Raw genomic sequence first — 21,573 nt, 5'->3', positions numbered from 1 at the left:
CATTAAGAATCCTTGCTTTTACTCACATGTGAACATTGAAAATTAAAGCAATGTATTGCTTCAGGAAGCCTCTCTATGATGATTTGTTGACTGTTGCAGTTGTAATTAGAATTGTATCTAATCACCAAACATCTGGACAATATACTTTTCTTATATTATTTATGTAGCTAATTTTGCCTCATTGATTTCTGTTAAATTATACCTGTGATTGTAGGATTTGTGCACTGGGCATATATGCGTAGCAGGCATGCTCTCCTAGTCCTTTCTCTCGTGCTGTTTTTCCTATAAACAACAGAAAAGTTGACTTGTGTTCTCTCGTGCTGTTTTTCCTATAAACACACAAGTCAACTTTTCTGTTGCATTTTCTTGCCTTGTTCTTCCTCCTCATCCTTTGCTCTCTTCTGTACCTGGTTTGGTTGGGGCGTAAGGGAGTTACTGATCTCAAAGTTAACTGATAGAGTATTAGTTTGCAGTTCTGGTCTGTAGATTCCATTGACCATTTTGTGTGTTTGTGTGGTAATGGGACGTGGAGTTAATTAAAACCCAGTGTGCTCTTCGTAGACTCTAATTTTTCTGTTGTTTTAAGTTCCTACCTTTACTAAACATGCGTGCTGCTTTGACTATAAATGTGGAGTATGTCCTTAGAGTAAACTATTGAAAGTTTGATGTTGATGTAAAGATTGCACTAATTGACAGGAGGATAACTTAATGGAGGAAGTTTGGTATCTTCTGCTTATGGGCTTACTCAGGGGGAGTTGTAGGTCTCTTCCTCTCTAGTCCTGTTCCTCTGCTGCAGCAACAGCTCAGCTGTTTGTGAAGCAGAAGCTGAACAGACACAATTTACAAATCATGTTTGTAAATTAGTGATTATTGACTTCATGTCATATACTAGGCTGTAACTTGTGGCACACAATGCCACCAATAATTTCACACAGTGATTCCTGTGACAGGAGTGTGTATAAGGGAGTAAAACCTACTCCAAATGTGCCAAAGAAAACCCTTTTCTTCTGAATTAGAGCCTGGGGTTACTTACATTGCTTTGAAATAACCCATTCAAAGTAAAAAGATTAATTTGGAAGACAAAACCATCCTTGATTCTTTAGGAATGTGCAGATCGAGAGTGCAAGTATTTATTGTCTCTGATAATCTGAGACAGTATTGATGCAGTTTACTTATTGTACATAGTCATTTTTTTAAAAGTTACTATCCATCTGGAGGAAAGCACATTTATTAATTTATATTTTTCTTTTTGATTTGTAAATTCATAAACATCAAGTATTAACAAGTGTTAACATTTTTTTTATGTTACAGGGAACAAACTCACTCTGGAAACTAGACCAACCAAAGAAGGAATAGATGTAAGACAAGAGCTGTTGAAGTTCCATTCGACTTATTATTCATCAAATTTAATGGCTATTTGTGTCTTAGGAAGAGGTGAGTTTTGTCCTGATGGTTGAGTAAGACTTTATGTGTATTTATGTTTGAAGAAGATGAAGTGTATGCAAGTGTCTGAAAATCTACAGAAGGGGAAAAAAAAACTTGTACAGACTGACCAAACATAATTTTATGTTTAGTGAAGTCTCCAAAGCAATTTGCAATGTGTTTATTTATGTGTTTATAAGCTTACAGTAGAAAAAATAAGCTGGAAATGTAAAATGCGTTATCATGTCACTAGTTGCTGTCATTTTTATGTTTGTCATACGAAGACTGATACGTGTCTGGTTTCACATGTTGGGAGGTCTTTTGATACTGTTTTCATGTTTTAGACTTACACTTCCACAACAAAAACTTCTGTGTTGTCAAAGGATAAACCTAACCTAACATTTAGATAAATAGCCTTTACTTCAGTTTACTTCTGAATTAGCTTAACAGAGGTTCCAACTACTTAAAATCTTCCACAGTCCAGATGATATTTTAGATAGGTTTGCCAAAAGCTTATTAACAGTGTGTTGAAAACTGTTTACTTTTTGAAAATATGCTGGCAGACTGGTATGTATACGGTGTTTTACAATAATGCTTGGATGGTGAGTATGAATGGAGTAAAATTCATTAGCAAAGTGAAAGCTTCCTTTACATCTATCTGTTTACAGGATGCTGAGTATGAAGCTGATTAACAAAATGTACCTGTTTAATTTCAATCATAGCATATACATGAATCATTTTTTCTTGTAGATTTTTAAGGTGGGCAAACACTAAATTCAAGTTTTGTGCATATATTCACTACCTAAATCAGTTCCAGGCTCCCTAATTTCTTTCAGTTCAATTCATTGTTGTATCTCACCTGCTGTAACATCACCTATTGATTAGAATATGGTGAAAGGTTTGTTGTTTTCTTTTTCACTGTTGCAATCTGAACAGTATAAAGTGTTAGACCTTTTTTTTTTTTTTTTTTTTTTTTTTAAAGGTTGGGATATCAGATGTGTTACTAGTAGGTATATAGGTAATACTACTAGGGCTTAATGTGTGTCATGTGTGAAAATGCTTTGCTTATTCTCCTGGTAGCAGTGGAAACTTTCTGCAAGTAAACACTAATGTTGATGAAGATAGCTTGTAAATATTTTTCAATATTGTGAATTTATTTTTATTGGTATTTGAAAGAAGGGCTTCCCTCTTCTTTGTTTTTTTTCTTCTGTTTATTTTACCTGAGCAAAAAAAATCTTTTATTTTCTTTAAAAATATTTATTGAAGATAAATAGATATTGAACAGAGTTTAAAACAATTGATTTTAAATTGTTTTCCTAATTTAACAGTCCTGTTTGCAAGGTTTCCAGGCATCTTTTTTTTTTTTTTTTTTAACTAGTTCCTTACTGGACCGGCAATATTCCACAACAGACAATTCTACATTTCAAATATCAATTAAATGAGAAAATAGTCTTAAAATCTGTTACCTTTCAAAGATTTCTGAAATTTGCACATATGTATTTTTTTCCTACAAAGTACAAAAATTATTCTTGTTAAGATCCTGAATTTAAGTGGGTTTACTAATCATTTTCCACAGTAAAATTCTTTCAGTGTGTGAGTAGCCCTTGCAAATAGTTCAATATTTTAAGAAATTAGGAGCCTTTGAAACATAATTCTTTGCGATCTTTTTCTTTGCGATCTTTTCCTTTCAATCTTATAAAATAAATAAATATTTTTTGAAAGGTAACTCAGGTCTTTTTGTTAGTCTGCTTGTATACAAAATGCTGTACAGTTACCCCTATTTGTCATATTCAATTAACTAGTCACTGTAAGAGCAAGGTGGTATTTGGACAAAAGTTGCATCTTATTTTCCCTGAAAAGACACATACCTTTTCTCCGTTACTTTTTCCAGAAGGAGAATTGTGCAGTTGCTTTCCAGAAGGCTTTCTGCTAATGATAGATTTGGCTTCTTGAGGGCTTGCCTTTAGCATCAGATTTGAAAATGTACAAGTTCCATATTCTTCCTGGGTTTTTTTAATTTTATTTTTAGGGAGCTCCACCCATAAAAAGCAAACTGCAGAAAACAAACCTTGTTAGCATCATTCTGTAAATTCTTTGCTGAAATACTTTGCTGTCAAAGTAGCAGTACTGCTAATTGATACCTAAATAAATAGTTAGAAATTCTGTAACATACAAAGATGTTGAGTTGCACACTGCAAGTCCCCTGTTATCTCTCTACTCCTGTGCATTCTGAAATGAATGGATTTCTAAAGCTATGTGCAGCCTGGTAATTCTCTGATTTTCCCACCACTTTATATATGTAACGTAAAACAAATAAAAATATGTCAGTAAAAAACAGTGGGGGAATGAGAATATAATTTCTGTAGTAAATAGTAATAAAAATTCAAGTTTGCTAAAATTAAATAATGAAATTCAGTTAATTTTTTTATCTAATCAAAAGCAGAATTCACTGAGGAATCATAGAAGAGCCTTAGTACAGCAGTTCCCATACAGACTTTTAAATGGAAAGTTTTTCAGTAAGAATCACCCTGACAACTGGAAATCTGTCCTAAAGAAAACCCTCACTGTAGTTTTAAACTTGAACGTGTATTTTGCTGACATGGATAAAAAAATAGTGGTCTTTAATAGAATTACATGCAGTTCAGAAAATTTCATTATATAGCATCTTGGTTTGCATTGTTGGTTTCTTTTTCCCTGCATGGTTCTCTCCATGTCATGTAGGAGCATGTGTACGTTGGGCAGGAAAGAGTCAGCTTTCTAAATCTAACTGGGATTATTTTGACCAACAAGGTGACTGCCTTTTGAAATCCTTCATGGATTAAGGTTGTACTTTGAGACATCCATGGAATGCCCAGTTTTTTCTTCAACACCCACCCTTGAAAGGCGTGTGCTAAAAAACTTGACTGATGAGTCTTTCTTACCTTATTCTCAATTTGAGAAGTGCTCTAAAATGCATTTCTTTAAGCAGATAGCTATTTCGAAGGCAGTATTTAAACAGAAACAGTGTAAGTCGATTTAGGTGAATTCATGCACGACATCATATTCTTTCTGCAAATGGTGTTCCTCTCATTTTTGGAGAGTACTAGAGTCATGGACTGAAACTAGGATGGATATAAAAGCAGAAGTGCTTAAACAAGTCACAGCTGTATGTGAAATCTTGAGGTGCTGAGCTCACAGTGTACTTGAAGTACTGGAGGTGAGCTGAGGCTAAGGAAAATACAGATTTTGGCAAAGATGCTTTCACTCTGAAAAACTTGCAGCTTTAATTCTATGTCCCTTAAGCTTTTTGTGGAGTATTTATTTTTTGATAATGTTCAATATCTGATGTGTCTTTTCTTCAGTTCCAGCTTAGATTTATCAGTAATATTTAAAGATGTTTTTTCTGGTTGCAAGATTTATTTTAATCCTGGTTGCAGCCTTCCTTTAATAAGCATGGTGCTTATAACACGTTATAGTTAAAAACTTGAGTCTTAATATAGTTTTCCTTTGTGAAATTAATCATCATCATATAATTAAAACTACTTTTCTGTGTACTTCATGTCTCCCCCAAACAATGTAAAAAATCCAAATTTGCCCGAATCTTCAGATAGTGATGATGCTTTTTCTAACATTTCTTTTTTCTAGAATCCTTGGATGAGCTGACGTGCTTAGTGGTAAAGTTATTTTCAGAAGTAGAGAATAAAAATGTCCCTATACCAGAGTTTCCTGAACATCCTTTTCAAGAAGAACATCTCCGGGTATGTGTAGGGATACATCTTCCATCACAAGTGTATACCTTAAATGGTATTTTTTATGTTTCAGTAATACATTGTGCACTTCACTACTTTTTATCAGTGTCTCTGTTAAGTTCCATATTTATTTCCTAATTTTCCACCCAACTTTCCATGCTGAGAATAGTATAGTTCTGTATAGCCTCTAGGAAAGGTTGTACGTTTGGTTGCAGCTGTAAGCAACTGAGAGGTAATTAATTCTATTTTTGTTTGCATCAAGAATGGTGAAAGAATTGCTCTAAGTTTTACATACTTGTACTTTCGAGATTTTATTGATATGTTTGTAATAAAATGTGCGTGTGTGAAGGGAACACGTATGTGCTCCTAAAATGAATAAAATAATGAGAGTTTTGGGGTTTTGTTATGGATCTCCTTGTTTGTTTCCCCCCTCAGCAACTTTACAAAGTGGTACCTATTAAGGACATTAGAAATCTTTATGTCACATTTCCTATACCAGACCTTCAGAAGTACTATAAATCAAACCCTGGCCATTACCTTGGTCATCTGATTGGGCATGAAGGCCCGGGGAGTCTTTTGTCAGAGCTTAAAGCCAAAGGTGAGTCCTTCGAAGGTAAAGAATTAAAAAGTAATTTAATACATACACAGTGTTTTAAAGCTTAAATACGTTTAACTTTAAAATGACCTCTGTGTATTAAATTTAAAGCCCCCAACTGTTTGAGTAATTTGGGTTGTAAGTTGTTTTGCACTTTATTCTTGTTTCTGTGATGGGTAAAAATAAATAACAGGCACTCTGACTACTGAAGCTATTATTTCTTGCACTCCCCTTTATCTACTCCTGTTTAAAGACTTGTGTGAACTTTGGGGTAATGATGTTGTCTCTATTTTGTCACTGACTTAGAGACTACTGTCAGGTCCCTTAATGTCTGGAAGACTATAAGAAGGTGTATTTCACTATTTGTCTTTATATTACTGTGTTCCAAACAGAAATAAATTACCCAGTAATCAAGTGATCTTGAGTTTGTCAGATCGCCCTGAGCACAAAATCAGATAGGTCTGACGTGTTGTGTTTAACTTGCACTGTTGCTGTACACATTAAGGGAGAGAAGAACATGTAAAGTAGTCAAAATGTTAAGGGGAAAAAAAATAAGTAATTTAATGTTACTGAGGCATACAAGAAGTAGCATCAGTTGTAACAGATATGTTTATGTAATATATTTTCTCTTTGATTTCATAGGATGGGTAAATACTCTTGTTGGAGGACAGAAGGAAGGTGCTAGAGGTTTCATGTTTTTCATCATTAATGTGGACTTAACAGAGGAAGGACTTTGTAAGTGAAGCACTATATCCGCATTCCATGTTATTCCTGATCTGATGGGTTTGTGTTTGTATCCAAAGACTAATTGTGATTATAGCTTGAAAGCAAATTTATTTTAATAACTGCTTTTTCTTCTGTGTTAACACACTTCATCTAACATAATAAATCAAGTTATTTGAGGTTATATGAAATTAAAGTGTGTCGTTAAATATTTTAAAGTAAAGTTCTTTAAAATAAAAGTTGTTAATACCTTTGTGTGCCACTTATTCATACGATTTAGACCTGAATCGAATTATATTATAAATCAGTATTTTAACATAAGATGTTCAGTGCAGTTTACAGAATTAGCTGGGGACCTAAACACTTATCGTAAATTCACATCTGAGAAAAACATGTTTAACTTTGCCAGTGAGATTGCATATGTACTTAAATGTCTTGATGTATCAGAATGTAATTAAAAATAAAACCTTGTGTATTTCTGTTCATCAGAATTTTTTCTTTGTGCAGAGCTGAGTGAATTATTAAGCGAGTATTTTTTTCTTTCCAGTGCACGTTGAAGATATTATTTTGCACATGTTTCAATATATTCAAAAACTGCGTACAGAAGGACCTCAAGAATGGGTTTTCCAAGAGTGCAAGGTACAGTGATTCGTACTTGAAATATGTAGTGGTTGTATTTTTCCAAATTTTTGTATTATAAGTAGAAACAGATTCCTTGGCTTTAATAATCACATGGTGATTAAGCTTATTAATTTTGAAGGTGCAACATGACACAAATGACAGGTACATTCAGAATATATTGATGTGAAGATGGGAAATGCTCTTATAGAGACACGAATTGACATTTTATGATAGCATAATGGAGGTGGAGGAAGAAGTAGCTTCCCCTGTCCACAAGGATTTTGCATAACATTCCTTAGTCTTCACTTGAAGGTGGTGGTGGTGGAAGCATTTGCTGCAAGGGGCAGCATTGAATTGGAAATTGAAATGGCTGTTCTGCTACCCCTTCTCTTCTTTGATGTGTAAAATCTATAGTTGAGATTGTAAAGGCAGTAGAACATTTAATCTGCTGTTTGTTCTCTCACCTTTTTGAGAGGTAAACTAAAACTTTTCATAGAGTACTTTGGCTTTGTACGCTCCAGTCTTTGCTGAACGGTTTATGCTTCTTATAAGTCTGTGTGCACAGAGGAAAAATGTTGCATCCTATTAGAATTAAGTAGTACTGCACTTCTCAGTGACAGTGGGAAATAAACCAAGTTTTATTTATATATATAGTCTCATTGGTTCACTCTACAAATGCTTGGGTTAAGATTTCTTGTTCCGTCTTAGCTTGGTGCAAGCTGTTGTCTCTTCTGTGTAAGATTAGAAATTCTGCGGATGCATTAGCTTTGTTTCTTGCATGTTGACACTCTATACCTGTGAAAGTAATCTCTGCCCCTTCTGCTAAAAGTCCCAGTGGAACTGTTTCACTGTCATTGTAAACAAATACAAGATTTCAAAGAGGCAGTTCCATCCTCTCATCTCATCCCTGTGTCTTTCCCTTGCTCCTCTTGTATCAGTCCCAGCACTCCTGAGGCTGTGAGGTGAGTCAGAAGAGCTGGCAAACTAGTTTGAAAAGAATCTTCTTTTGAGTTTAATTTCAGCTGAATTGTTGAATTAACCAGGCTCTCTGTGTGGTTTCACAGAAGGATGGACTGTCCCTTTCATTGGCTTTATGCTCTTAGATCTCTTTAATTCACCCTTGCTGTTGTATTCCAAGAATGATGTGTTCTATTTCTGTGGCTAAGACAGTGTAAAGAAATGCACTGGTCCTGTCTCTAAACTTGCCTTTTGGCTGACTGAACAAAGGTAACAAAAAAGGAAGAGAGAAAGGCTTCAGTTCATTAACGTACAATGAAAATTGCACTGGAACACTATGTATTGGTTGTATCAAAGTTGCTGTGTTTTTAAATTACCAGAGAATTTAAATATATGTGATACGGTACAGATCTCTCAGTATGAAAGGACTTAGAAGACTTGTGTAACACTTCACATTGTGACACTATCTGAAATTGCTTGTGAGTTTTGTGCAACTTGAATATTAGCAAAAAGTTTTGTGTTAGGTACCTAACTACTACAAAATGGATACAACAAAACTTCCTTTTCTTATGTTATAAAAAGGAATTAAGTAGCCAGTATTTATTCTTCAAATAGTCTTTAATACACGCTTTTCAACCCTTCCTATACTGTTTCCTAGGATCTAAATGCTGTGGCATTCAGATTTAAAGATAAAGAACGACCACGAGGTTATACATCAAAGCTTGGAGGAATGTTGCATGTAAGTGTCTGTGGGTTTTTTACAATATAGTAATCATTTAGCAGTATGTTTGATTATACTCTTAATAAGTCCAGGTATTTGCAAAGGTCCTGTGTACTTCTTGAGCTTAGGAAGCTAATATCATGCTTCATAGATATTAGTTTTGCCAGCCAGTAAGTCACATTTCCTTCATTCTTTACCATTTTATACTTCTATACTTGGTAGAATTGATTTTACAGTAACTGGAATTGCTATTTGTTCTGTTTGAGCATTTCTTAAGACACATGTACCTTGTTATTCTCTGTCTAGCTAAATGTTCTCTAGGGAAATATTAGAGGAATAATATTTTATCGTAAATGCAAACACTGTGTTTCTAAATGCTTCCATAGTTACCAACGTTGAAATACTGCAGTAAGCAGAAATATTTGTTTTCAGATAGCAAATCAGAAATGTTTGACTCTACTAATGTGATTACATATTGGTACTGAAAAAATCATCATGTAGCTTGTACTTGGTCTTCATACTTGCAAAATTCAACTCCCTCATTTTGTTCTGAAGGAAGATTTAGGTGGGTTTCTGTTTGTCTAGTGAAATTTATGCAACTTTTACACATTGCAGCCATTCTCCATTGCACAGCTCATGTCTACTTCTACTCAAAGGCATTTTTGGTTTCTTTGCAGAAATTCCTGTTAATACTCCTACATTTAATTTGTAAAGTCTAAAATGGTGGTCTTTAATTTTAGAATTGTCTTTCTGTTTATACTAAAAGCGTTAGACAACTGAAAACATTTAAATGGATATTTAAAGGAGCTCCTATTTGAGATGCTGTCTTTTGCTTTTGTTCTGTCAAATGTATGAAATCTCTTTAACAAATGGACTTCTGAAACAGTCTTTCAGTGGTCTCTTATTTGTTGGGCCATTCGTGCTTACAATTGCTGTCTCCAAAAATCAGGCCAGGAAGTTGCTAGCAGTGTTCCAAAGAGCAGGGTGTTGATTGAGGACACTGCTTTTCTTCTGCTGTGCTGTGCAGTCTGAATGGTAATTCTGATTCTGCTATTAGTTGCTTAAACACTAATAGAAAAACAACTTGTCTAGTTCTCTTTATTGCCTCTGAATCATACTAAGTTTATGCTTTACATTAACCAAACTACAACTATTGTTTGGTGATTTCATGCACTTACGAATGCTAGCTACTTTCCATAACTTGGAGAAGAACCAGGGTATAAGATAGCATGAGTAAATGTAATCTCATAGGTTATTACGTATTTACGAAAAGAATTTAAAGAACCTTTTTATTCAACAAAACAGAAGTTTATTTAAAGCACATTTGTGCTCGTCCAAGGAGTTACCACTAAGATCTTGCTGTCAAATTGTATTTCATATTTGTCATGTGTAGGCTTGATATTTTCCAGTTAGTTGTTCCCTGGTTTGCAGTGCCCCTTTTTTTTGTTGTTGTTTTGTTTTATCTCCTTAATTGTGTAATTTATAAAATATCATTTTAATCTGATTGTCGTACACAGATTGGTTTAGTCTGTTTTATTTTAGTTACTTTATGCTCTGACCTTGCTGAAAAGTAATCACAGAATCAGAAAATGCTTGAGGTTGGACTGGACCTATGGATGTTATTTTGTCCAACCCTCCTGCTCAAACAATACAAAAATAACAAAGTAACCAAATAAATTTTTATGTTCGATGCCAGTTGGTGGGCAGGCTGTGGCCTGTGTTTGTAAAGGAAATAAAGTGTAGATTTTTGGTCATTAAATTCGTATTGTCTTGGTAATTTCAGATTAGAAGTGAATACATTACTTAAAACCTGCTCTTCAGATTCCTTAGTCTGCTTAGCTGTTTATGCAGAAGATAGTTAAACGAGCATTCTTCAGTGTACAATGAATCTTTTGGACAAGACCTTTCAAATTCTAGATCTTCGGCATTCACATTTGAATTTTTTGTAATGCAGGTTTGGCTCATTGTCCTTGGTCTCTGCTCCCCCCCAGCCCTTTCTCTTTTCCAAAATCCTTTGTGTGAGTTAACTCTGTGTTCTGGAAGTCATTCCGCTGTGGTTTTATATATAATGTATGTAATTCAGAAAGGCCTGGTCAAAAAAAATGTACCACCCATATGGCAAATCGCAGGTACTCAGTGCTTAGATCACCTGGTATTTTTCCCTTGGTAAACAGGTGTTTATCAACAGAGTTTTCCCATCAACCACACTAATAATTTTCAGAGGAATTTTTACTGTTTTTTCTTCTTGAATTGTGATGCACCTTAAGAGACTTTCAGTTTGATCCCAAATATGTTAGAATTAAAATTATGTAAGTTTGTACTATGCTTTTAAATAAATCAAATATACTTTCCTTGATATTACTGTAAATAAAAATTGAATTCTTAGGGAATCCTAAAAAACTTAGTGGATTTTTTGTTTTGTTTTTTATTTGTTGTGTTATGTTTTGGTTTTCCCAAATGTACTCTATTGAGTACTTTGTGTTCTTTTATCTTTAAAATATCCTCCAGGGGTCAGCATTTACTATGTTATTTTTCTTTAGTTACTTCAAAACAGTATTTAAAGATGGGTAACTTTTACATTTAGACATCAAATATTTCAAGAGAAATAATGGTAACATGCAGTATATAAAAGTACCTAATACAGGAGAAATATGGCTGCGTAGTTAGAGTACTACTCCATCTTGTTTAGTTTTAAGAAAATGATTTTACAACATCTATGCATTTCTAATTTGAAATTACAAAAGTAATACAGATTTAGTGACCAGAAGTATATACTTCTTTTTCCTGTACAAAACAGTAAGTTTTTCATGCTTAGTTTTTGTCTTAATTCATCTACATCTTTCTGGGCTTTGTTTTTTAGTATTATCCTATAGAAGAAGTATTGGCTGCTGAATATTTGCTTGAAGAATTCAGGCCTGATTTAATAGAGATGGTACTGGATAAATTGAGACCAGAAAATGTTCGGTAAGTTAAATTGCACTAACCCAAACATTGTAAGAAAGCAGATGAACTAATGGAGACAAATTCTTACTTGTCTCTTACAGCTCCAAAGTAAACGTCATTGAAAAAGGGCTAGTTGTTCTGTGTGTTAATGTCTCTGCTCCCCATTGAAAATAAGCAGTCTTAAGTGCATGCAACTCTTCCTGTTCAGACAGAAACGTCCTTTCTGTGCAGAACATCTTCCTCAGACTGAAATTGTTTTTAGGAGGATCATAGAATCATAGAATGGCTTAGGTTGGAAGGAACCTTGAAGATCATCGAGTTCCAACACCCCTGCAAATTGTTTTTAGGAAGATCATAGAATGGCTTAGGTTGGAAGGAACCTTGAAGATCATCGAGTTCCAGCGCCACTGCCATGGGCAGGGACACCTCCCACTAGACCAGGTTGCCCAAGGCCACGTCCAGCCTGGCATTGAACACCTCCAGGGATGAGGCCTCAACAACCTCTCTGGACAACCTGTTCCAGTGCCTTACCGCCCTCAAAGTGGAAAATTTCTTCCTAATGTTTAATCTAAACCTCCTCTCTTCAGTTTAAAGGCATTCTTCCTCGTCCTATCACTACATGCCCTAGTAAAAAGTCCTTCCCCAGATATTCACTTGGAATAGCTCAACTGTTACTGAGAAAAAGACTAGTAAAATTATCCTGCCTCACTAAATTCTTGGGACATTTTATATGGAATGCTCTAATATTCATAATTTGGAGCCAGGTCTGGAAATCTGTTCAGAGGATGACTTTTATCTGCTGTATGTATTTTATTTTCCCTATGGAGAGCTCAAAACTTCGTGCAGATTAGCAGACCCTCTGAATCAGTTTATGTGGGTAGAAATAGCTGTATGTTTAGCTGCTAAAATCTCTCAGACTTCCAGAGCATCTCTTTGATGCGAGTGTGACCATACTGCACATGTGCTTTCTCTGCAGAGTGAGTGTGTTGCAGGACAAATTTCAGGGCTCAGTAATTGGTCAGACTACATGTTGAAAGGAAAAGGGGAAGGCTCTGTCTCCTGTGTTTTTGAGGATCTTCTGTTGTCACCCAAGTGGGGTAGAAAAGGGAGGCTGAAAGAACAAATGTACCTAATGTCTATTTGAATACCTAAAAAAGAATAGTGTGACCAGGATAAGGGGAAATAATACTGTGCTGAGATGATGATTTACAAGTGAAGGAATCTGGAAGCTGTAGAGAAGAAAATGAGGGCAGGTGAAAAAAGGGAATATTAACTGAAGAGCAGGAAGGGCTGGGCAAATGGTTAATGAAGGGAGGAAGAGCCTGGGACAAGACAACTGGCAAAGCACATCGTGGGGATAACTTAAGGGAGGATATTGGTAGCTGTGGGGAACTGGTATCACAGTCAGGGATGGATAGAGAGGCTGGCTAGTGGAACTGCTGAGGATGGTTAAGTGCAGATTGGACAAAAAAGTGACGGGGATATGAACTGGAACTAGTGGGCAGAGTGGAGGTAAGAGAGTAAGTCTAGAAGAAAAGATTATGTCAGGCTTAGCAAGGATATTCAAGTGAGAGTCCTGAATCATGGAAATAGGGCAAAGAGAAGAGGTCTGAGACGAGGAGCCCAAGGTAGGACAGCAGCGCAACCAATGGGACCAAACTTGGAGGAACTGAGCCGAAAAGCCTGTGCAGACCAAGTACAGTATAGTCTACAAAGGGCAAAGAAACTGAAGTTTACCGAGTCTAGCGTTTTTGTTTTTTTTTTTTCTCTCTGTGGATGTATGCATGTCATCATCTGTGTCCCATTCCCCCCAGCTCCCTCCAGCTTCAGTTTCAGTTCTTACAGAATAGAAATGTTGTGGAAGTATGTGATAAGGTCCCAGTATCACGTACTCACGTGGGGTACTGGGACTGATAGTACTCACGTACTACCAATGTAGTTGGCAGGTGTGTAATGGAAGTCACAGGAATCTGCAGAAAGAGAAAAGTAGAGATTCAAGGTTAAGACTATTTAATGCTGCCCAGGAGAACAGAACGCCTTCTTTGCTTTGTCACAAGCTTACTACATGGCATGAGACAAGCTCCTTGACCAAATGTTTCACAGCAAGTCAGTACTTACTCATTCCTTTTTATTTTCTTGAGTATGCCGAAGATCTTAAGGTCTAACAAGAGGGATTGCTGAGCACCTGAATCCACAAACAACTCAACAGAAACTTTGCTTTTAATCTGAGGTACCATGCAATGTGAAGAATTAAAAAAAAAAAAAAAAGTCTTTAAAATCAGCATCAAAAATGAATGGGTACTGTGTAACTTTGTGGATCTCTGTATGCCTCAGCTTCCTATCTATGAAAATAATGTCTCTTGGGATATTTTAAAATATGAAATGAGTTCCTGTAACACTGAGTGCTGTGAAAGAGACATTTTATTAATTCTGTTTATTTAGAGAAAGAGGTGAATATTGGAAAGAGAAGTCAGGTCGTGTATTGAGCAAAACATATAAAATACTGAATAACTGTTTCTTAATTGTTCTGTGCACTGAATAGGGCAGAGGTTCAGTAGGACAATATGTAAATTTGTGTGTGTATATATATTTATACCTATTTATAATGTGGTACAGTCTTAATTACTAGAAGGTTACTTGGGCAAGTTATACTAGCACTGTGGAGCCTGAATTTTCTTTTTTTCTTTTTGTTTTCCAATTTGGTTCATTTAATATGTCTTTTGTGTATATTGCAATAAATTGTAATATCAAATTAGTGGTGTAGAGATATTAAAATGTATGAAAACACAGAAACAAGCTCTTGCTTGTGATTCTGTATATCAGTCTTATTGTGTTGGAGCATTTGTTTATCAGTGTTTTGGAAGCCAGGTATATGATACAAAAAAATAATTATTTTGGGAGTGTGTGTCTATTTCTGAATATGTTCCACACTGAAATTTTCAGTGTTGGATATAGAAGGACAGTGAGGCATGCATTCATATAATTCTAGAGTTTCTATATTTCAGACTTCTGAAATTACTGTGAATTACTTAAAAGTTTGGGCATGCGTTTTCACTATATTTATTTGTATGACAAAATCTGTCTTGTATATTCATTTAGTTTAAGAGGTAGGTTACTTTATTTTCAAAAGATGGTATGTTTCAAATAATTATTGGATAAAGTAGGATAAAATTGGATTATGAACTATATTTGCCAATGTCATGGGGTTCTTATGTTTCTAGGGGTATACAAGTAATGATAAAATAAATGGAGCTGCCTATGTCAGTGACAGTAGTTGCCATAGTAATTAATGCCCTTTAAAGAAGGGCCTATATCTTTGTGTGTGGGTGTGCATCTATGTGTAATGTGCGTGGGATACTGCAACTGAAGCTTGAATATTTCAAGAGATCATATTTTACAAACAAAACTTTAAAGAAAATTTCCAGATTCTCTTTCCTATTGTATTAAATACTTCTGTTTTTAATGTATTTTCATGTTGATCTACTGCCCAGCTTCTTGGAAATTTGATACAAGAGCTTACCTTTAACATAAAGATTGTTTCTGGTAATTAAAAGAGAGAACATATAATTACTACTTCTCTGAAGAAAGCTTTACCAAATTCCACATGAATTTGAACTTTTAACTGGTTTTAGAATTGCTTACAAGCAGTTGGTAAACCATTTTTTATACTACTTTAGTAAACAAGCTACAGGTGCTTAATCAGATTTGATGTTTATTATAGCTTCACGTGACTTTAAAATGCGGCTCTGAACATTGCAAGAAAACAGTCAGTGTTACTTTAGGGAATTATACCTTTTCTGATATAAATCGGGTCTTCGTTATTAGCCAGAGAACTTCCAAAGCATCTGCTTGCTTAAATTTTCAAAAATTGCTAGAGGAAATTAATATATGTAAATACATTCACAGACACTTTAAGCTTATCAGATGCTGTTGGATGCTACAAACAACTCATTAGTTTTCTGTGTTACTCCTGTTGCTGGCTGTGCCAGCCTTTAACACTCCCTTCCAGTTTACAGTACTTCAGCATAAAATAGCCATAATTAACCTTATTCAAAAGTGTGAGAAAGGAAAGTGTAGAGTATACAGGTAGAGGGAGAAAATTCAAGTCTGTAGGACGTGGTCAGAAGCACAGGCATGGTGGTGACGATTTTTAGAAGAATTCAGCATGTTACGTGGTGTGCTTTTTTTCAAGTATATAGTAAACAGTTGTTTCACAATGTTCTTTTATTTTGGTTAATCCCATATTTGCATTTGCAGTTGCAATTGTGCATTCCTCTTTGTCATCGGTTAAAAAAAATTTATACTAATTTTGTAGGGTTACGTCAGTCTTCTCACATTTGACAAAGTAGCTTGCTGGAGATGGGAATACTCTCTACTCTTGGTAATTGTGGATTAATTTTAGATTAAAAAAGGATTTTTTTTCAAGATGGAACATACCTAGAGTAAATACCAACTGAAAATGATCAGCTCTAGTGTTTGAAGCAACTGGGAAGCATGGGTATTTCAGATAATGGAGACAGATGTGTCATCTCAGCTTTTCAAATTCAGCCTGTTTCGCATGCTGTGTATGTGACTTTCCAAGCAGCAAAGTGTAGTATGTTTAGACTGGAGAGGCACAGTGGTGAGGGTGTTTTGGAAATTCAGTTTGATAGAATAGGTATGTTTTTATGTACAGGAAGGTCTCAGAGTTTTTCATAATGGAAGACTGATGAAGGCACGGTGACTGAATGAAGAAAGCTTGTGATCAAAGAGGGATGGTCATCTAAACTTCAGTGTATGTGGGTCTCCATGTAGTCATTGTGGGCTTTAAACATCTGAGGTCTCACCCTGCTTTCTTCTAGCTTGTTGTTACTGTGCTTTCTTTTTGGATGCTGGAAGAAATACGTTGCGTTTCATCCTCCCTCAGGACTAATCACATTGTCTCTTCGCTTTACCTGGCTTAAGAAATAGATTATGATTTTAAGCATTTGAATAAAAAAGCTAAATATTTGGAGATAGAGGGGCTTTCAAAACTGGAATATACCTGGTTTTATGGCTGCTTATATATTCTTTTTGTTGCAGAGTTTTTAGTAGGGCTTAAAGATAGTAAATACAAGCAGGTTAGTTCTCTGAAGCTTGAATACCCATAGATATGCCTACAGCTGTCCTGTTAAGGCTTAAATATAAATATATACAAACTAGAGAGTCACCAAAGACTAGTTTAATGCAATTCTTACAGCAGAATTCAGCAAAGTACTGATATTCTAACATGGATCGAATGAGACCTGCAGAAGGCCTATAACAATGTAGCAGCAGGCGGCATACTTTTTGAATGGTTTGAATGGTATACGGTCAGAGTAATGATAAATGTATTGCTTATTCTGTGTAGACTAAAACCATGCTAGTGTTTGCTATTGCCATAACAACTATACTTTCTCATCTTAGTTCTCTTTATGTTCAGACTATTTGACTTCTCCAAAACTATAACTTATAAAACCAAATTTAAGATTGTTAACTGTCATGTTTCTTTTCCCTGCTTCTCTAAATGATGCGTTTTTTTGGTATAACTCAAACGTTACAGTTGTGCTTCTATGTAGCTTCTACGTTAATATTGCAAGCTGATTTTTCTCAGGTGTAAAAGTGTAAGTCCTTTCAATATTAGTGGGAATTAAATGTTTTTATTCAGGGCATCAGGTGTTTGAAGATGTGAGCTAATTAGACTTTCCTATTTTCATGTGAATGAAACAAAATATTAACCTGTATATCGTAGTAGATTCCTTTTAGACACTTATTTAAGCACTTGTCTTTTGAAATTAAAAATAGAAGGAACTGAACTAGGAATTTTTTCATCTTTTATTTAACTAAGATACTTCGAAGTGTAGTAAAATATAACAAGGAATATAACTTTATAGTATCTTTTATTTTAAATTGCTGGCAAGATAAATTATCTTGGTGGAAACAAAAACCTTACTTAAATATTACTAAAAATGATTTCATGGTATGGTACAAAGATTCGAGAAAGCCACCATGGATTTGCGTTTTTAGTGGGCGCTCTCAAAACATTGAGTTGAGATTATAGATGCTAATAAAAGGGTCCCCTTGTGTTTTACTTTTTTTTATTACATCTATATCAATACGCGTGTAGTAAACTATCAGTCCAGTAGCCTGTTTCCTTCTTTTGTCTTTGCTTGGGCAAATTGTATATACTAATAAAAAACTGTAGACATGTGCTTTTAAATACCTGTATGTGTTCTGGTTGTCTGCCATTTACTGATATTTATTCTCATGTTTACCTTTCTATTCTCCCTTTTTATGAAAGAATTTGTATGTGCCACATCATTCTAAATCTCCCTGTTGTGGTGTGGGTTTTTTTTTTGCTTTTCTTTCATAAATTGTGTCTTGCAATGGTTTAGTTTCCATTGATTTGAATTTTTCTTTTGTGTCATGGTTTTATTTATAATTTCATTTGTATAACCCTATTGGAATTCACCTATACAAAGGACTTTCCTTGGCATATCTATATTGCGGTAGCTGCATTCATAGAGGCTACTGTTCAATGTCTTTTAAAAAGTTTAGCTTTTCTACTGTTATTTTCTTAACAAACTGTATTTTTAAAAAGTATGGAAAAATATCCATACTCACAGATGGTAGCAAGTATCCATATGTGCTTCTATTTGACTGAACCATAACAGGAAGTTTTCATATTCTCCTCCTCCCTCCTGCCCCCGCACACTACTTGTTGCGTTTAGTGGCTTAATTTCCCTAAGAGAGAAACCTTTTTAAGATGTAAGTATCATTTTTACTTGTTCAAACTGCACTGGGTTTTGCCAGCCATCTGTGAAGACAAGGGAATAGACTTGGCATGTGTCGCAATCTTAGCTGAAAAATGTAATTTTCCCATCATTTCCAATACAATTTTTCCCCCTCATCATCTGCAGAATAAATGCTGTTATTAAAATTTAAGAAGCTAGTGACTCATCAGATTAAGCAACTAAAGAACATTTTTCCCCTGGATAATAAATGGACTTTTTTGCTCTCTTGATATCTGGAGTTGCAGCACTTGCACTATCCTAGAGGGAAGCAAAATAAAATGAATGTCAAAAATGTTGATACAGACATTTCTAAGGGCTGGAATTTCACAGATACTGAGCAAACAGTTATTTCAATGCAGTTGGTGATGCTCATCCCTGATGGTAAATATTTTACAAATATGGAATGTATGTGTTTATTTTCTGATTGCATTGTATCTGAGTAAAGATTTTTTGGAAATCCCAATTGGTTCACTTGTTTCCCCCCACAAACCATTGTGTTTGCAGAGACTTAGTTTTATCAAAACCTAAAAAATAACTCGTGCTTCTGCAGAATGATTAGAATGCTGCACCCCAGCAACATCTCTCTGCATGTAGTTTCCCCATTTCCTCCATTTTCTAATGAGATTCGTGTGGAAGTGGGTTTGAGTAGCCTGTATTGTCTCGCATCAGTTTTACTGGTGATTTGGGGGGAAGTTATAAACAAATCTTGGCTTTTGCGGGTTTTGTTTCAGGCATGTTACTTTATGTGTTTGAATTAGATACATGTAATTTTTTCCGTTGTTTGACAATATCATTTGGAAGACAAAATTTAAATTAGTTTCTAAAAAAAAAAGGCAGTTGTTCCTCCTTAGGTATAAATTTGTTCTTTTGCAACAAATTTGCTTTGACATGCCTGTTACTAATATATCAAATACTGTGGTGTCAAAGTCTATTACTTTTCAGCCTTAGAAGCTTGAGTTTTGTTATGTAAATCTGGAATATAATCTTGATAATTTTTCCTGGAAGTACATTCATTTTAAAGCACACATTCTCTTCCCAAGTAACACTTTTCTGTGGTTCTGTCACTTGTAGCTTCATTTGAGATTTCAGGAGAGTGAAAAACAAGAGGGTATCTAGTAAATATGTATCACGTTATAGAAGTTGTGCTTGTTTTTGAAAGTTGAGCATAACTACAGCAGTTTACATGTACAAGAATATACATACAGAAGTAAATTGCATTTATAGTTTTAGCTGTGTTCCATGTTTTTGAATGGCTTGGAAGTCTAATTGCACTGGTTGAGTTTAAATACGTTATAAGCAGGTCCTATTAAAGATTGCCCAATTGCCTGTCTTGCTTTTCCAGTGCGTTTCAATGTTGTCTTAAACCACGTGGATGTTCATAGCGCTATACAGCACAACAGAAATGAAAAGCCAAAGTAACATTACATAATTGGTAACTTTAAAGAGGGATTATGATACATTTAAATAACTGCATAGCATTGTATTTCTACCTCTAGTGCTTCTTTTCCCCTCTTCTTTACGTGTCTTGGTGTTCATTGCTGTTGGTGCTTGTATTTTGGTTTAGGTTCTAAGTCTCAGGCAGGTAAAATGCCTTTTGGTTTGTTTCATGTGATTGTGGGTATGTTTCTGAGAGCTCAAAATTTAATTGTTCCAGTAGTGATATGGGGTATAGGAAGGACAGGAGGATCCCTAAGCAGAACTGCATGAAGAATTGCAGTGCTGTTTTCCACAATTTCATTTTCTATATGTTGGGCAGACAGAATTATTTTTAGCTCTTTAATTTTAGTATGTTCCTACAGCAAATGTTTGGGTGCTGGAATTGTCTCTAGAGCTTGAGCATGGGTATGTTGGAGAAGGGTAGGAGGAGGGAATGTTGAATAACAAACATCTGTTTATTTTAGCATAAAACACCTTTGTCTTGCTGTTCAGACCACCTGATTATTAGGATTGGATCAGTGTCCTGGTTTGAGGTGATCTTTTAGCTTAAGACTCTTTCTTTTTTGTTTTTATTTTTTATTTAATGGATGGAAAGGCCTGGTAGGTTGCTCTGAAATTCTAATAGGCTTTATGGTTTTTACAGTCTCTTAGCAACTTCATCTGTAGATGATAAGAGTTTTTGCTCACCAGCTGTCCAAGTTAAAATGCAAAACATAATAGAATATTTCTATGGCTCATTTTAATGTAAACAACAATCTTTCTAACAGTTTTCACCTTGTTGACCGAGCCAGTGTCTGCTGTGTTGCAAGAACAAATATTCTCTAGGATTACAGTGCTTAGTATTTCGCTGAATATTTATTTAGTATTGTTCTTTTGTATAAAAAATGAAAAAGATGTAACATGCAAACAGATACGAAACCATTTTATATGAAGTCACAATAAAAACATTAACCATTCCTATTGCCATTTGCAACAGGAGATGAAATAATGTATCTCTTAAAGATGAATGTTCTCATTCTGGTTTGGATATTGCATAACTTTTGCAGAGGGCAGGAGTTGTTTTTTGCGTGTGTGTGTGTTCACGCTAATCATCTGGTTCTTTCAAAGGTGGGGAGTAAAAACTTCTCCCTTCCTCAACTCAGAGGAAATCTGCATCCCTGAAACATGAGATATGACTACCCCTCTGTAGTGTGTATGATTTAAAATATTGTTTCAAAATTAAACAGTCTGTGATGCAAGTACTGCTTCAATTTTTGACTCTATTGCTAGAGAATATCCTTACAGTCCCATGTGACTGTGAGGTGTACTTGTCATTTATTTAAATGCATGTAATGCTAGCTGTTTACCCCACTGTTTTCCTGCTACTCGAACTGCAGTGCAAGTATTAAACTATTAACAATTTGAAAATCTTCGCAGTAGGGAAATCTAGAACTAAATGCAACAAAATCCTGTTTTCTTGAACCTTCTTGGATCATTTAGTCATTTATATGTAAACATTAGATGCAAAAGGAGGGATGAGGACATAGGCTTTTACAATATTAATGGTCTACATATTTAAATTTTTCAATTCTTCCCAAGGGTATCCTCCAGTAGCTTATTTGTAAAGTAAAATACTATAGTTTGAGGCATATCTAT

The 21,573-nt window shown here is 35.0% G+C and overlaps 1 protein-coding gene across 1 annotated transcript in view; it reads left to right on the top strand.

Annotated features, from left to right (window-relative positions):
* The window catches only part of IDE (insulin-degrading enzyme), a 58,948-nt gene that overhangs the window by 6,044 nt on the left and 31,331 nt on the right, over positions 1–21,573 (top strand). The window contains exons 5-11 of the mRNA XM_009888788.1: positions 1,312–1,434; positions 5,047–5,159; positions 5,586–5,748; positions 6,388–6,480; positions 7,016–7,107; positions 8,705–8,785; positions 11,628–11,731. Of these exons, the coding sequence (XP_009887090.1) occupies positions 1,312–1,434; positions 5,047–5,159; positions 5,586–5,748; positions 6,388–6,480; positions 7,016–7,107; positions 8,705–8,785; positions 11,628–11,731 (769 nt within the window). The remainder of the gene's footprint in view (positions 1–1,311; positions 1,435–5,046; positions 5,160–5,585; positions 5,749–6,387; positions 6,481–7,015; positions 7,108–8,704; positions 8,786–11,627; positions 11,732–21,573) is intronic.

Source organism: Charadrius vociferus, unplaced genomic scaffold (assembly GCF_000708025.1).
Source record: "Charadrius vociferus isolate BGI_N301 unplaced genomic scaffold, ASM70802v2 scaffold436, whole genome shotgun sequence".
In the NCBI taxonomy this organism is placed as follows: domain Eukaryota; kingdom Metazoa; phylum Chordata; class Aves; order Charadriiformes; family Charadriidae; genus Charadrius; species Charadrius vociferus.
The sequence above is the reverse complement of the archived record's forward strand: the minus strand, read 5'-3'. Positions and strand labels throughout refer to the sequence as shown.